Source organism: Balaenoptera ricei, chromosome 7 (genome assembly GCF_028023285.1).
Source record: "Balaenoptera ricei isolate mBalRic1 chromosome 7, mBalRic1.hap2, whole genome shotgun sequence".
NCBI classification, from domain to species: Eukaryota; Metazoa; Chordata; class Mammalia; order Artiodactyla; family Balaenopteridae; genus Balaenoptera; species Balaenoptera ricei.
In genome coordinates, this window is record NC_082645.1 from 9,287,916 (window position 1) to 9,303,693 (window position 15,778).

Below are 15,778 nucleotides of genomic sequence, written 5' to 3' on the forward strand. Positions count from 1 at the left end.
AAAGAAACAGAGAGGGAAGGAGAGAGGAAAGAAGCAGGGGTACAAACAGTTTACAGCTCTGAACACTGCCAAGTTACCCTTTGATTTAACAGCGGTATACGATAGGTAATTTTGCTTACAATTTTCCCCCTTGTGATAGAAAAAGGCAAATTCTAGGTTCTTATTACTTCTCACCCAAAACCTGATGCTATGCACCAAACTGTGTGTGTGACCCACCCGCCCCCGGAAACAATTCATATGTTGATGTTGGCCATTAGAGACAGGCCTGTAAAGAAGGTGGTTAAGGTTAAATGAGGTCATAAGAGTGGGTCCTGATAACAATAGGAGGCGCGTCTTTATAAGAGAGACACCAGACAGCTCTACGTGTCTGCGAGCCAGGAAGAGAACCCTCAGTAGAGTGCAGCCACTCCGACACCCTGTTCCGGGACTGCTGGCCTCCAGAACCGCGAGAAACAAACTTCCGTGGTTTAAGCCTCCCAGTCTATGGTATTTTGTTACGGCAGCCTGAGCTGACTAACAGAGATTACCAGTTTATTTTGGAAAGGAAATAATTTCTGATCTTAGGAAACACTTCCATATTGAAACATGCACATCTTACAAAGGCAGTCAATGCCCTGTCTCAAGGACCAGTGACAAGTGCATCTCCGTTGCTTACTTTCTAGTGATGACGTCTGCTCAGAGCCAGAGCAGATCACACTGGGGACCCCCTTTAAAGAGCAATCGATACCCTGTCTGCTACTTACAAAGTCTGGGCTATGAAGAGTTTAAGGGATTTAGTGGAGAAATGACTAGCCTTCTAAGTGAAATAAGTCAGACAGAGAAAGACAAATACTGTAACATATCGCTTATATGTGGAATCTAAACAACACAACAAACTAGTGAATAAAACAAAAAAGAGCGAGACTCCCATACATAGAGAACAAAGTAGTGGTGCCAATGGGGAGAGGGAAGGGGGGAGGGGCAATCCTGGGGTAGGAGAAATGGGGTTATTATGAGATTATATGAAATCATGTGTGAAACTTCTGAAATTGTAAAGCGCTATAGAATATAAAGAATCTTTCATTCATTCATCCAATCAATTAATAAAATTACTAGCCTTAGAGTCAAAGTAGGCCTGAGGACTTACTTGGCCATTTAGAGGCTGCATAACTTTGGACAAAGCATTTAAACTCTTTCATTCATTCATTCATTCATTCATTCATTCATTTATACATCCTTATTGGAGTACAACTGCTTTACAATGTTGTGTTTTGAACTCTTTTAGTCTCCATTTTCTCCTTCGTAAATGGAAGGCTGCTTTGAGATTTAAAAAAATAATGGAAAGAAAAAAAATGGATTCAATTCAACAAATATTTGACTGCCTATTACGTGCCAAACTGGGGGCGCTACACGGTCCAGGCAGGTAATGGGATGCGTGGAGCAGGGTGGGTGCACGATGACCAATGGCCCTGGCCCGGGACCCACTGGCGGGGGAAGGGGGATGCCAGCCTCGGGCAGGCGGCCGCCAGCATGTAGCCGTGGGGCACAGGTACAGCTCTGCCCCACCTTCACTCTTCTGCAGAAACTCAGAAATACGCGCCTCCCAAATGTCAACTCACAAACCCAAACTCCACACATGAAATGAAGTCATCCTGCAGACACGTGTATGTGCACAGACACAGGCCAGCGGTTTGTGCCCCGTGTTTATATGCATAAAGCACTCAACACAGTGGCCGGTGGGACCGGTATTATCTACATCTCCCAGACCAGCAACCTTAGCCTTTAAATAGCTATTCCTCAGGCTGAGAAAGCTATAGGGCCAGAGAGCATCTGAGGGTCTAAACGACCCTTGATTCAAGAATCACAGAAGAACAGATTGTCTGTGGCACTAGAAAGTATCGTAGCCCAGCTGAGAAGGGGCGTCCCCTCAAAGCAAGTCAGTTCAGGCTGAAGGGACCACACAGCGCTCCCCTCCACAGGCCGCCACGGGGGCCCCACGCGCTTCCGCCCACCCGCAGGCTCGCCACGCAAAGGACCCCAAGAGATCAGGCCACCGGGACAGCAAAAGACCAGGGCCCCGTACATTAAGCTCCCCCTGCCGGGCCCTGGCCGAAGGCTTTAGAGAGCCTGAGGCCTTCAAATCTATGACCTCGCTCACAGGGCCACTGCTGACTGTGACACAGAGGAGGGCGGAGCCTGGCGGGCTGGCCACCTGCCGGGGCCCACGGTCACCTCACTGCACCACGCTGCACCCCAACGTGGGCACCAGGAACGGGCCCCCTACACAGCGGAAACTCCAGGGGGAACTTCACCCTCAGGGACAGGGAGGGCACCCGGAAACCCCCTCGAGGCCAAAGCCACCCCGCCCCCGCAGCCACCCGCCCACAGAGAGGATGTCCCAGGCCCACCCATTCCTCAGGTGCCAGTCAAACCCTCTGCGGGGGCTTCCTTCCCCTGCCCCTACCCCCCTAAGCCCAGCCAGCCAGCCAGCCCAGGGCCGGCTGCGGAGAGCTCTGAGATCAGCGCCGACCCCTCAGACACCCCAAGATGCTTCTAGACTCTGCAGATGCGGATCAAACTCCTCAGCAAAACAGACGGCAGGCAGCTGGGGAAGGCCCTGCGGAGGCGACCTCTGCCTGCCCTAGGCCAGCTGAGCAGCTATGAAGTCAGAGGTCTGCAGGCAGAACTGGAGTTCTCTCTATCTGACAAAGGGGCTCCCCATCGAGCAGGTGTCTCGAATGCCCTGGCCCCGTCCTCCCTGGCCCTGTTCTCGGCTCGGGAGATAACGTCTCCCGAGCGTAAAGCCACCCCGTAACCCTGGTCCCTTCCCTGACAGCGGGCTAACACCGCGGCACGGGATGCGGGGATGCGGCTCTCACAACGAGACACGACAGGGAACCTAAGCAAAGCTTCCGGAAGACGCCCGTCCACTCTGCGGAAGAGGGTAAACGCAGGGACACTCAGGGGCACGTGGACTGGGCACTTAGTGACGCAGAGAATCAGGCATTCCTGAGGGACAGGAGGGGATAACGGTGTTAAGGTTATGTGGGGGGCTTGCGGGGGTGGAGAGCCCTTACCCTTAGAGTATTTAAGAATTAAATGAACCAACGTCTAAGATTTCCTTCAAAATAATCTACATTTTGCTTCCAAACAAGGGGGTGGGGGAGGGAAAAAGATGAAAGTAAACTGGCCTCGTCTGGTCAGCTGCTGAGGCCAGAGGACGGGCCCGAGGGGATGCTGTTCGTCATTCTCTCCACTTCTACCTACGTTTGAACCTTTCAGTCCAGAAAAGCAGAAAACAGGAGAGGCGCATAGGAGCACCGGGCTTTCATCTGCCAGGCATGCGGGAGACGCGTGCGGCTGGGCTGTACCACGCAGGGCCCATGAGCAGAGCTGCAGAGGACAAAGCCCAGGGGGTGCGCAGCCCAGCAGAAGTGGAGAGGGACGCGCAGTCCTGGGGACGTCACTGAGCCGATACCAGGCCCTGGGGCCTCCCTACCTCGGGCCCCCCCCTATACGCGGGATGATACATTTTCCCCACTGCTCTGGTGATTCTGAGTTGGATTTTGAGTTACTTTCAGCAGCCAAAAGCATCCTGAGCCACACAAAGCCTGGGCATGGGCGCCCGCTCTGAGAAGCTGAGTCACTCTGCATTCAGACCAGTATCAAAGGACTCACAGCCTCTGGGGCAGGACTGTTTGCAGGGCTCACCACACACACACACACACACACACACACACACACACTCACTCACTCACTCACTCACTCACCCCCGCAGAGGACTGAGAGCTGGATGGAAGCCGACCACAAGGTCGGGGGCCCAGTGCAGTGACAGCACCAGCAAAACACACAACTGTCCTCTCCGGCCTGAGACATCCATGGCTAAGGGGGGAACAACGCTCAAGTAGCCATGGGGGAGTCTACTCAGTCCTCAGGCCACTGGAAGGCAGTCCTGGGGCGATAAAGAGGAGACAGGGGCAGTCCTGACCCTCAGGGTTCAGAGACCAGCAGGAAAGACTGACGAGAAAATGAAAATAAAGTCAGGAGCACAAGCACACGCGACATACACACGCACCCCGGAAGGAGGGATGATTAAGTGGGTTATTTAGCATCAGAGGAGCGGGCGTGGAGCCCCCGGGTGCGGGGAGGTGAGGCCCGCGTGTCTGTGTCTGCACACACGCGCACACGTGCGGGTAAACGCTCCTAAGGACTCCTCGGATGCTCAGCGTGGGAAACTGGCCGCAGGTGCTGCCACTCCGGACTGCTGACAGCCGCCCACTGAGCCCGGCCTCGTTCACCCCGGCACGCTGCCTCTCTGAGGCCGGCGGGGATACTCACATCACCTGTCAGGCCAGTGTAGGCCCCCGAGTGAGGGACAAAGAGCCTCGACCAGCCCAGCTGGCTCTCCTGCTCTACCGAAGGGGCCACGTGGCAGCAGTGACAGCCTCAAGGAGTGACCCCCATAAAGGACTTTTTTCCACAGAAAACAAAGTGGAGACAAGACGTTAAGGGGGCAAAAAGGCAAAGTAGTCCATCTGGTAATTCAGAATCTTTTTTAAAAGTAGCTTCAGTTAGGGACTCCCCTGGCGGCCCAGTGGTTAGGAGTCCACGCTTCTAATGCAGGGGGTGCAGGTTCGGTCCCCGGTCCGGGAACAAAGAGCCTGCATGCCGCAGTGTAGCCAAAAATTTTAAAAATACAAAGTAGCTTCAGTTATTTTTAAATTGATGCTGAACATAAATATGATCCAGGAAATAAAAATATCTAAAACTCAAATTTCCAACGTCAGATATTTTCAATGAAGGCTGGATAGAGGATGCACGGAAAGAAGAAAGTGGGTGCAGGCGAGGGAGACCAGGGACACAGCCCGGCAGCGAGCGAGAGCGCGGGAGGAGCGGCCGGCGACGGGAAGGGAGCACAGCAGAGCACCAGAGAGGGAGCGGGAAACACAACCGGAATCAAGGGCAGAGATGAGGAGGGAGAAAGGATGAGAGAACGGGAGGCTCTGCGACCCCAGGGCCCTCGGAGCGGAGCTGGGGACGGTGGAGGGAGAGCAGCGTCGTCTACGGAGGGCACTTTAGCCATCGCCAGTCAAGACTGACAGTGAGATGCTGTCCACCACGTACCGTCCACCCCTGAACACTGCGCGGGGAGGGGGGCCGCCAACCCTCCAGGCATCCACAGATCTGCCGGATCCAGACCACTGGGGGTCACGCAGTACCGCAGTGTTTCCTACTGAACATCCACCTACCGGTGCACCTGCGCGCTCCGATCCCATGCCGTTCACTGGGCAGGTGTACGTTTCCTTTGTAAGTTACTGTTCCTATTTCCAGCCCCTTATCTAACCATGTGTGTGAGCCAAGGTGACAGACAGGGCTCTGGGTGATAACCAGAACTGACCTGGGAGGGAACTGGCACTTCCGGGGCCCGGGCTGCCTGCTCACTGCTCACCAAAGGCCCACCCACCCACCCCGACACCAGGGAAGTGGTGCTTCGACGTTTTTGGGTTTTGTTTTACTTTACATAAAATAACATGCACAGGTCAGTCTGAGGTGTTTCCACAGTTATATACACCAATGTGGCCACCGCCCAGAACAAAACGTGGGCCCTCTCTGTCACCTCCGAGAGGCCCCCGAAGGCCCTGTCCAGCCCACCTCTCCCACCCCAGAAGGAGGCCGCTGCTCCGCCATCAGCGTCGCTCCCTCCCCACGCCCACCCTCTAGCTGCAGAGATGGTGCCCAGAGTGACCTTCTCTTGGAGGCTGGTCTGATGACATCACTTTACAGGCTAGTGAGGGCCCATCCCAACGCGGAGAGGAGGGCAAAGCGGGCCCACGTCCACCAAAGACGCTGATAAATGCTACTGGGCACTAACGCGCATCGCCTCAACCAACACCCGGAGCTCTAGAGAGAGAAATAAAGTCCCACCCAGAACCAAAATGCACCCTCACTGTCTACAGCCAATGATTTCTCTTCCTCACTAAATACACTCACCTGGCTGTTTGGATCTCCGAGCAGGTTACATATGTGTGGCACGATCTTGCTTAGTGTTAAGGTATGTGCTCCGGAGCTGAAAACAAAAGCAGTGCTTTACTGTTGGTGGGAAGACAGGAAAGCACACCGCCTCTCCGCCCTCTCACCCCTTCCTTCCCTCCCTCCCGGGGCCCATCGCCACCTCCCACCAAGGCTCACCCCTTACCCCTCCCCCTCTGCTTCTAAACTAAACGCACACCCGCACGGCCCCTCCGCCCAGAGTTCTAAACTGTGAGTGCCTCTCAGGACAAGCCCCCCCCCGCCCCCGCCACCGCCCCGCTCGGGTCCTTCCACCCGGCTCAGCCCTTCGCTGCCAGGCCGCGGCCGCAGCCTCGCCCACGTGGGGTCCTGCCGTCTTGACGCCGCCACGCACCCAGCGGTGGTCCCTACTCTGGCCAACTCAGTGCCCTCAGCCACCCGCAGGCTCCCGGGGTCCTCCCCTAATCGCCCTGCTGTGCGGCTCTCTGCCACACCAGACGTTCAGTTAATAACCGCTTGAAGACCGGCTGTGATAAACGGCTGAGAGGACGCCAGCTGAACGCTGCCCTGCTGGAGGAGAGCTCAGCCATCTCCAGCTGTTCACCGCCATGAACTAAACGCTGTCACAGACACCCTCTGTCAACAAGACTCTCCCTGATTCCTCCCTGAGTACTCTCTTAGGACAAATTCTTAGAAGCGGAACTACGGTAAGCAAAGGCTAGAGACATTTTTTAAAAGCTTCAGAGACCAGGGACTTCCCTGGCAGTCCAGTGGTTAAGACTCCGTGCTTCCACTGCTGGCGGCACAGGGTTCGATCCCTGGTTGGGGAACTAAGATGCTGCATGCCATGTGGTGCAGCCAAAAATAAATAAATAAATTAAAAAAAAAAAAAAAAAAAAAAAAGCTTCAGAGACAGAATTTAATGGTCCCGAAAAGTCTAGCACGTTAAGAGAGAAAAACTTATATGGTAATATAAACGTTACAATCTCCATTTTGTTTTTAAAAATAATAAAACTCTAAAGGCTGGAACAAAATGCTACATGTTAACAGTGATTATCTGAAGGTGGCAGAATTATAGACAATAATTATTTTCTTCTTTATGTAAATTTTCTGTGACATACACAGCATTACTTTCGTAATCAGAAAAGGTGATTTGTAATTTTTAATTTTAAAAAAGGCTCTCCTACAAATAAGCACTTAAAAAAATGTTCAACATCAACAGTCATTAGGGAAACACAAATTAGAACTGCAATGACACAGCACTACACGCATATCAAAATGGTTAAAATTAAAGACAGTGGTAACATTCAATGCTAGCGAGGAAATGAAGAAACTGAATCATTCATACACTGCTGGTGGGAATGCAAAATGAAACAGACAACTCTGGAAAATAGTTTGGCAGTTTCTCTTAAAAGTAAAGATGAATTTACCAAATGACCCAGCAATTGTACTCTTGGGCACTGACCCAAGAGAAATGAAAACTTCTGTTCATGCAGAAACTGGTACATGTGTGTTCACAACAGCATTATTTGAAATAACCAAAATCTGGAAATATTCAAATGTCCTTCAACAGGTGAATGGTTAAACACACTATGATATGTCTATACCAGGGAATTCTACTCATCAATAAAAAGGAACAAACTACTGTTCAGGCAACAAGATGTATGCAATCTCAAGGGAATTATGCTGGGGGGGTGGGGGGAAGGTCGATCTCAAATGGTCACATTCTGTGTGATTCCATTCATAAAATAACAAAATCGCAGAGCTGAAGAGCACATGAGTGGCAGCATGGGGGCGCCTGGGGCGAGGTACGGGTCTGCAGCTTGAACATGGCAGTGAGTTACCCGGAGCTGCACCCGTGACAGAGCTGCGCACACACGACACGTGTGCGTCCTGGAAGAACCTGAACTAGCTCTGTGGATCGTATCTACACCAACTTCCTGGTCTGGACCCTGCACTACAGACACGCAAGGCGACAGGTGGGTGCGCGGCACCTCCCAGGACGTTTCCCTACAACTTCCTGTAGATTCGTGATGATTTCAGAATTAACAGTTACAGGTGCAAAAGCTCAGCCGAGGACACCCTGAGGCCCCACCAGACTTACGCGTTCAGTGTGGCGACCAGGCAGAGACACGTGCCTTCCCGGGTGCGGAAGTTCTTGTGCTTGAAGCCTCCCAGCATCCGGTCCCACACGTACTGCAGGCGCAGAGGACGGGGTGGGGGGGGAGAGGAGAGAGGGCAGCTTCTGCAGCCCAGTCCAACACGGGGGCTCACGGGGGTCGGGGGGGGGGGGGGGGAGACACGTCGCAACAGGTGCCAACGCCCTCCCCACCTCCACCAGCTCATTTAACGCTCTCGAGAGCTTGCTGGAAAATAGTAACTTATGCTCGTATGTCAGGTTAAAAACGGTCAAAACACATTCCTTTATACAATTGCGTTTAATTCTCCCGACAACCCTGAAAGGGAGGTGAAATTGTCCCCATTTTATGGGTGAGGAAAATGAGGCCCAAGGTCACATACTGACACTGCTCTCTCAGCTTGAACAGCTGTGCCCACCCCACCCACAAGCCAAACACCTGCTCAGCTTTTCAGGCCCATGCAGGCTTTACCTTTCCTGGGAAGGCTTTTCCTGACGCCTCCCCGCCCCGCCCCGCCCCACCCCCCAACGATGGACAGCTGGACCCCTGTCTGTCCATCCCAGCAGCCCCAGCTCACCAGCAGACAGGGACCAGGGTTGCAGCCAGGCCTCTGAGTGCCCCGACACCACAGCTGCATCTTTTCAGAGACGCGCAGAGTAGGTTATGTTAATGAGCTCGACTCTAATGGATCAAACCAAGCACTGGATACCCATGTTAAGTCTACTAACTTATTCAAAGGTATACCTTCTGTGGTTTATTGTTTAAATATCCTATGCAGGGAAGAGGGGCCAGATGAAACGCCATGAAAATTTTCCTCTGAAACCCACCAGCGCTCTGCGGGAACACCCGCGCCCGCAGGCCCGGACCCCGCCCTGCCCCGCCTCACCTGGGGGTTGGCGGCCTGATCCATGATCTTCAGCAGCAGGGCCTGGTCTTGCTCCCTCACAGAGTCTTTAGCATCGCCCAGTCTGTCTATTAAACTTGGCAGCACTGGAAATTAAAATGCAAATTGATCAAATGAAAACCTGGTCTGGTGGCCTGTGGTCACCAACTGTGGATATTCCAATTAACAAGATATTTCAAACTCCTGGCCTAAACGATGCACATCACTCTAAACCCACCAACCCCTATAATTCTATTCTTACTCCTCAAATCCATCCACGGGAGCTACTAGGCGAATCTGCAAAAATCCTTTGCATGGACACACTGTTTGTCTTCTTCCTTACCCCACCTTCCTCTAGGCAGCTCCCAGCATGTTTTTAAGCTGCTGAAATGCTATTAACATGGATGTCGATGGAAGACCTTGGCAGGAAAGAGTCAACACAAAAGGAAATCCAGGTTAGACAGAGGGGCTGCAGCGCATCTGCTGGGGAGGGGGGGTAGTGGGGAGGAGAGCTGGGGAGGAACAGGCATTATGGCTCAATCTGTTTTTACTTTTACATCACATCCACCCATGCTCATCAGACAGAATGCAGCTCTCCGCCCTACCTCCGCATGGCTGGGGGCGGGCCATCACTGCTGCTCCAAGGGCACCTGAGTATCAGAGGTCAATTTTCTTTGCTTCTTCTGAAAGTCTATACACATTTCTTTTACAAGAGATAGCCCCGAACAATCAGCTAATTTCGGGGGAAATGGAACGCTACTAAAACATCATTCCTAAGAGGGATTTTTTTATTTGCAGATAGGCGGTTTGTACCGGAGTGGGAAGAGCTCGTGACTTTATCTAAAGGTGCACACTGACCAGACGGTTAGCAGAAGAACAAATACATGTGTACCAATCGAAAGTGAGAAATTCTACAAGGAAACGCCTGCACAAACACAGACGCTTAGTGTTTGTACTGTCATCATCAAAGCCCAGAGGTCGGGAATTAAATCATCTCTTAATCTACGGAACGTGGGGTTATTTTTATTTCATTTTTCTGACTTTCTGTTCTCCCTTCAAAATAAGAGCGATCATTTACCACACACTTGAAATGACATCTACAACCAAAGTGAAAACAGTCATAGCAACAATAATCTGTTAACAATACAGCTGCATCGGATCTGCAGGACTCTCAAAGAGAGAAAGCGATGCCTCTTAAAGGGAAGGGTCAGGGACAAGGAGGGCTTGGTTGGCACCACAGCCTGATGGCTAATTGGAAGAAACCAAAGTAATAGTTGGTACTAGCACAGGGAGGTGGAAAAAGCCAGCAGAAAGGTATGCGGGTGGGGTGCCAGCAGGTGTGCGGAGGTGGCAGATCCGGCCACGCCCAGGAGGGTGGCGAGGGCAGCGGAGCAGCCGTGGCATCTAAAGATGCAGGAGGAGGTGGGGGCGGGCTGGGGGGCGGGGGACTAGAGGGTAAGGGTGGAAGGCGGGTACAGCCAAGTGAAGCTTTGGCGAGACCCAGCGAAGGCCGGGAGCTGGAGGAGGAGAGAGCTCACCTGTGCCGATCTGTGCCTTGAACCGATCCTGCAGCCGGGTGACCAGCGAGGACAGAATGTCCATGCCCAGGAGAACCACCTGCAACGGCAAACAGCGGGCCCCCGTCAGCGGCCGGCGGGGGGCGCGGCGCCCTCGCCCGCCGGCTCCCGGGGCGCCTCCGCATCCCTGGCTCAGACGCGGCCCGGGAGCCGGAGCGTGCGCCGACCCGCAGGGTTAAGCCGGGTGTCAGGAGGGGGGCCGCTTGCCGGAAAGGGCTGTTTACAGCGCTAACACGAAATAGTCGGTGGCAAGACACGAATCAAACCCCACCGCCTCGGCCTGAGTCCCGGGCGCCCGCCCTCGAGAGTGGGAGAGCGCGCTGCAGCCCCGCCCCCTGCAGGCCCCGCCCCGGCGGAGAGCACATATGCATATCAGCTCGCAGCTGGCGCGTGGCCTTCTGGGTAACACTGAGCGGCCCCTTTGCGACCTTCCGAAGCCTCCGAAAACGAGGAGTTGATGGTGAGCTTCGGGAGCTGAGATCAGCAGAGGTGCGCCGGCTGCCGGGCGGCTGCGGCGGAATGCACGAGTTAGTCGCCACAAGCCTACCCGCTGTTGGCGCCTGCTGCTCGGGGCACGGGCAGCGACGGCACTAACCATCCTTTTCTTGGGGTTGCGTTACTGTCCGATGAGCGTGTAGCGAGGGCAGTACTGCTAACGCCTATACAACACACTCGCACCAAGTAAAGTTCTGCTTTACCTCGGTGCAATTTTTGGAAAAAAGAATCCTCTCTTTTCCACGATGTGAACGTTCAAAAGCAGTTTTTTTCCTCACGACGTAAATGCGGCTGTGAAATTAGTTTTTGTTACAAGAGGGCGCTAACTGCTTCAAAACGGCTTAAATTTCTTTGTTTCTTTTCTTCGCGGGCCCTACAAACTTTGCTGCCATTTGCTAACAGACAGCGCTTCTGCGCTGTGTAAACTTACTCTAGAATTACTGAATATAATTTCAGGATCATTATGAGTCCTTGCAACTCCCTGCTTCTGCGTTTTGCTACCGATAAAAGCAAGAATTTTAAGTTTCGCTAGTCAGCTTCAAGTCCACTGCTTCGAAACAAAATAATTAAAATTTGCCCACTTGTCACCACAGTACCTGCACGGTCCTTGCAAGGGATTGGCAATGTGAAAATGTTAAAACGCAGGTCTTAACATTTTTTTTTATAGAAAGAGCTGTTTGATAGGTTTGTGTCTGTAATGGTACGGTGGAAAACACTTTAAAATAATGACTTATGAGCTACAGACGACTAGGTATCAGGCTTCAACTTCATTCCAAAGAATACAACATAGACGTAGAGGGGGATAATTACCCGTATGAGGAGAAAAGCCTCAGAAATGGTATTTCAACCAGATGAGCAAGGTTAACATCAACAACCATACATCACATTGGGAGTACGTATGCTTCATATGTGATTAAAAGGTCTGTGATCGTTTGCTTAAAAACTCACAAACCCACATCAGATCCCAATAGAGAGACATCCTCCAAGGTACCTAATCAGTACACTTAAAAACAATCCAAGTCGTCAAAGTCAAGGGAAGTCAAATCGTCACAACCAAAAGGAGCCTAGGAGACACAATAATTAAGTGGAGTGTCGTATCCTGAGTGGGATCCTGGGATTGATAAGGACGTCAGATAAAACTTACTTAAGACCTGAACAAACTACGGACATTAGTTAATAATAATCTACCACTATTTCTTTATTGAGTTTAAGAAATACACCGCACCAGTGTTAGAGGTTAATGATATATGATGGGATTTTTCTGTCAATCCAAAACTGTTCTAAAAATTTAAGTTTATTTTACAAAAAGAGCAGCCTCCCAATTATTTGGAACTGGCTTTTTCCTGATGAAATCCTAAGCCTCTCTCTGGATGCACTACTGCTTGGAGGGGGACTGTTCCTCGTGGCAGAATTATTAATACCTGCCTTCAGTATAATCCCTCAAGCCTGAGCTGCAAGAGGACTATGGCCTTTCCAGATATGCCAGCCCATGTCGGTTTACCTACCCGTGGAATTTGGGGGAAACAGACTTTAAAGCTTTTCCAGGATGAAGGTTTGCTAGCAGGTCCAACCAGGGCAGCCCTGGCTAAATCCTAGACAGCAACGTTCCCCACAAGTCCCACCCAGAGACACTGGGGAGTCCCGAGACTGTCCGGGCAGACGAGGCTGACTGATGCAGCCGAGCTCCAGAGAACTAGGCGCGGAGAGGCTGGCACACAGTCCAGGCCTCCTTACAGCAGCATCAACCACCGCACACGCCTGTCCAGTTCTCCCTTAGTCACAGCCCCGGTGGGGCAGGAAAGGAATCGCTACCGCGCATGTTTATCTTCACAGCTCAGGCCCTTCTATGTTTCCCTAGTGAAGAGAGGGATAAAGCAATAAAGTCATTGCCCAAAAGACCACTCTAATTAGGAGCCGTGAAGCCTCTCTGTGCCTCAGTTTTCTGACCTGTTAAATGGGGGAAACAGTAACAGCTACCTTCTAGGTCACTGTGTATATACATGAAGTGCCTGAAATAGTGCTCGGTGCAGGGAAAGGGCCAGACCACTCACCTGCTGGCTGTTAGCACCAGAGCACTGTCACGGCCCCTGCCAGAGGAAATAGGTACTGATTCAGGTCAGGGGAGGCCACGCCTATGAGTCCTAGGGACAGGGACGGGGCTGGCTTCCCCAAGGAGGCTTCCCAGAAGGGGTTTCACTGCACAAGGCTAGAAGCTTTGAAGACCTAGCCTCACACCAAAGGAAGAGAAGACCTCCCAGCAGAGAGAGGAGCACATGGGGGTGGGAGGAGGGGAACAGGTGCGAGGAGGGGCAAGGGAGGAAGCTCTGGAAGGGCCTCAGCTAGGTCTTGAACACAGTGGGGGAGCCACCGAAGAGCTGGAACCTAAAGCGGGAGTGACAGGGCCCTGTGCCCACCATGGGGAAGATGTCCAGGAGAGAGGGGACAGAGGCAGAGAGACGGTCAGGCTCACACCACCCACTCTGCCCGTAGTTTTCACTAGGCCGTCAACTCTGCATGACCCTTGAGCACCTCCTCCAATATTCTATTTAATTTTCTGAGTTTATGCTTGTGTCCCCAGCTAAACTCCTTGAATGTAAGGAATACCATGCCTTGTATTTCCTCGAAATTTCTGTAACATATAGCACAATACCGGGTTCATGGTAAGTGATCAATAAGGCCCTACTTTATTGACTAGTGATGAATTAGTTTAGAACAGATGTGTTCTCAAGGTCCAACACAGTTCCTTTACCCTGTAACTTTTAAAAGATGCTTTTAAAAGGAGGTAATAATGGCTAAGTAACTCAGACCACCCCTCATGCTAAAAACAACTACAAATGCTGGATATCATGTAAAAGAACATCTTGGAAACATCAGAGAACTAAGAAGGCACAGAAGAGCTACCGGCTCACAAAATATAAGAAAACTAAAATCCAGAGAGATGAGCCTACAGCAAACGGTCTACTTTTGCCCTAGGGCTATTTATACACTGGGACGGGGCAACCAAGACACTGAGGATTGATTACTTGTGACAACCACTTGGATCTAGAACATGCACTCCAGAGCCCTCAAAGACTAGTAGCCCAGATAACCCCCTATACCTTGGGTTGGAAATCCAAATGGCTATACACTTGGAGAGTGAATTGGAAATAAAACAGCCTCCAGATGTACTGCAGGCCAGCTTCCAAGAATCTGGGTGACCCAGAAAAATGCCAATCCCTCACAGCAGATAGAAATGATCTTATTAGATTGCTGGTGCTCTAAAGCCCCTGGCAGATAAAAACACAAATCATTTCTGGATGGAGAGTATATAATCCTCGTCTAGTCCTCAATTTACTTCTGTAGACAATTCTCAAATACAATGTCCAAAACACAACCGAAGACAACCAGGTACACAGGACAACTATAAATGAAAACTAGCAGAAACAAAGATCCATGTGAACTATGCGTATGAGAATAATTAGAAACAGATGTTAAAACAACAATTCTTACTATGTATAAGAAAACAAAACACATGATTAAAATTGGGGAGAGAGAAATCCAAAATTAAGTACCCGATGGATGGGCTTAAAAACACACTAGATATAGACGAAGGGAGAAGTAAACAGGAAACAGTCTGCAGAAAAAAATCCAGAATGAAGCCCAGAGAGACGAAAGGATGGAAAGTTCAAAAGAAGAGGTAAGAGACCAAGGATAGAGAAAAATAGAACTAACATAAGTTGAAAAGGAGATCAAAAGGAGAGGTCAGCAACGCTAGGCAAGAAGCAATAGCAGACACCCATCTGGGTCACTACTATCCCCCAAAAAACAGAAACAGAAAACAGAAAACAAGTGTGGGTGAAGATGTGGGGAAACTGGGACTCTTGTGCGTTCACTGCTGGTAGGAATACACAGTGGTGCAGTCCCCGTGGGAAACGGTGTGCAGGTCCCCCAAATTAAACACAGAATCACCGTATGATCCAACAATTCTACTTCTGGCTATAAACCCAAAAGGAGTGAAAGCAGGGATTCCAACAGATACTTGTACACTCACTCTGAGCGACATTATTCACAACAGCTAAAAGGTAGAAAGAGCCAAATTTTGATCCAAGTATCAAACCAAGCATCACACTTGATGAAATACTGCAAGTTTTCCCTTTGATATGGGGAACAGGACAAAAATATCCATTCTGCAATATTTTTTCAACACTGGTCCTAGCTAAAGCTTTATGGCAAGAAAAAAAATTAAAGGTATAAAACTCATAGAGAAGAAGCTAAATTGTCATTACTAATGGAAATTGTAAGTAGAAAATCCAGAAGATCTACAGGTATATTATAAAATAAGTAAGTTTCACAAGACTGATTAATACAAAGTCAATGTACCTCCCCACCCCCTGCAAAAAATCAATTACATTTCTATACCAACAACAAGCCAAAAAAGGAAATCTTAAATGTTTCCATTTTAAATTGCATAAAAATTAACACCTAGGAATAAATCTAGCCAAAATAAATCTCTACCCCAAAAGCTATGGAATGATTAAAAAAAGAAAGAAAGAAAAATTAAAGATGACCAAAATAAACAGAGAGAAGCTACAGACTGAAATACTCAGTATTGCAAAATTTCCATTTTCCCCAAATTGATCTACACATAAAATTCCACTCAAAATCCCAACTATAATTTTTCTTTAGGAAGTTCACAAGTTGATTCCAAAATCTATGTG

The 15,778-nt window shown here is 50.4% G+C and overlaps 1 protein-coding gene and 1 non-coding gene across 19 annotated transcripts in view; one reads left to right on the forward strand and one right to left on the reverse strand.

Moving 5' to 3' along the window:
* CLASP1 (cytoplasmic linker associated protein 1) overlaps positions 1-15,778 on the reverse strand; it is a 261,428-nt gene that overhangs the window by 164,751 nt on the left and 80,899 nt on the right. For 16 of the 18 annotated variants that reach the window (XM_059927669.1, XM_059927668.1, XM_059927673.1 and 13 more), the window contains 4 exons: positions 10,548-10,626; positions 9,013-9,116; positions 8,093-8,184; positions 5,971-6,046 (listed from right to left, as the gene is read on the reverse strand). In XM_059927669.1, coding sequence (XP_059783652.1) covers positions 5,971-6,046; positions 8,093-8,184; positions 9,013-9,116; positions 10,548-10,626 — 351 coding nt within the window. Of the gene's footprint in view, positions 1-5,970; positions 6,047-8,092; positions 8,185-9,012; positions 9,117-10,547; positions 10,627-10,819; positions 10,859-15,778 lie in introns of those variants that run through there. The other 2 variants (XM_059927670.1, XM_059927671.1) reach the window with 2 other exon arrangements.
* On the forward strand, positions 11,180-11,305 carry LOC132369408 (U4atac minor spliceosomal RNA). The gene has a single exon (XR_009504385.1). It is a non-coding gene; the product is annotated as a U4atac minor spliceosomal RNA (small nuclear RNA).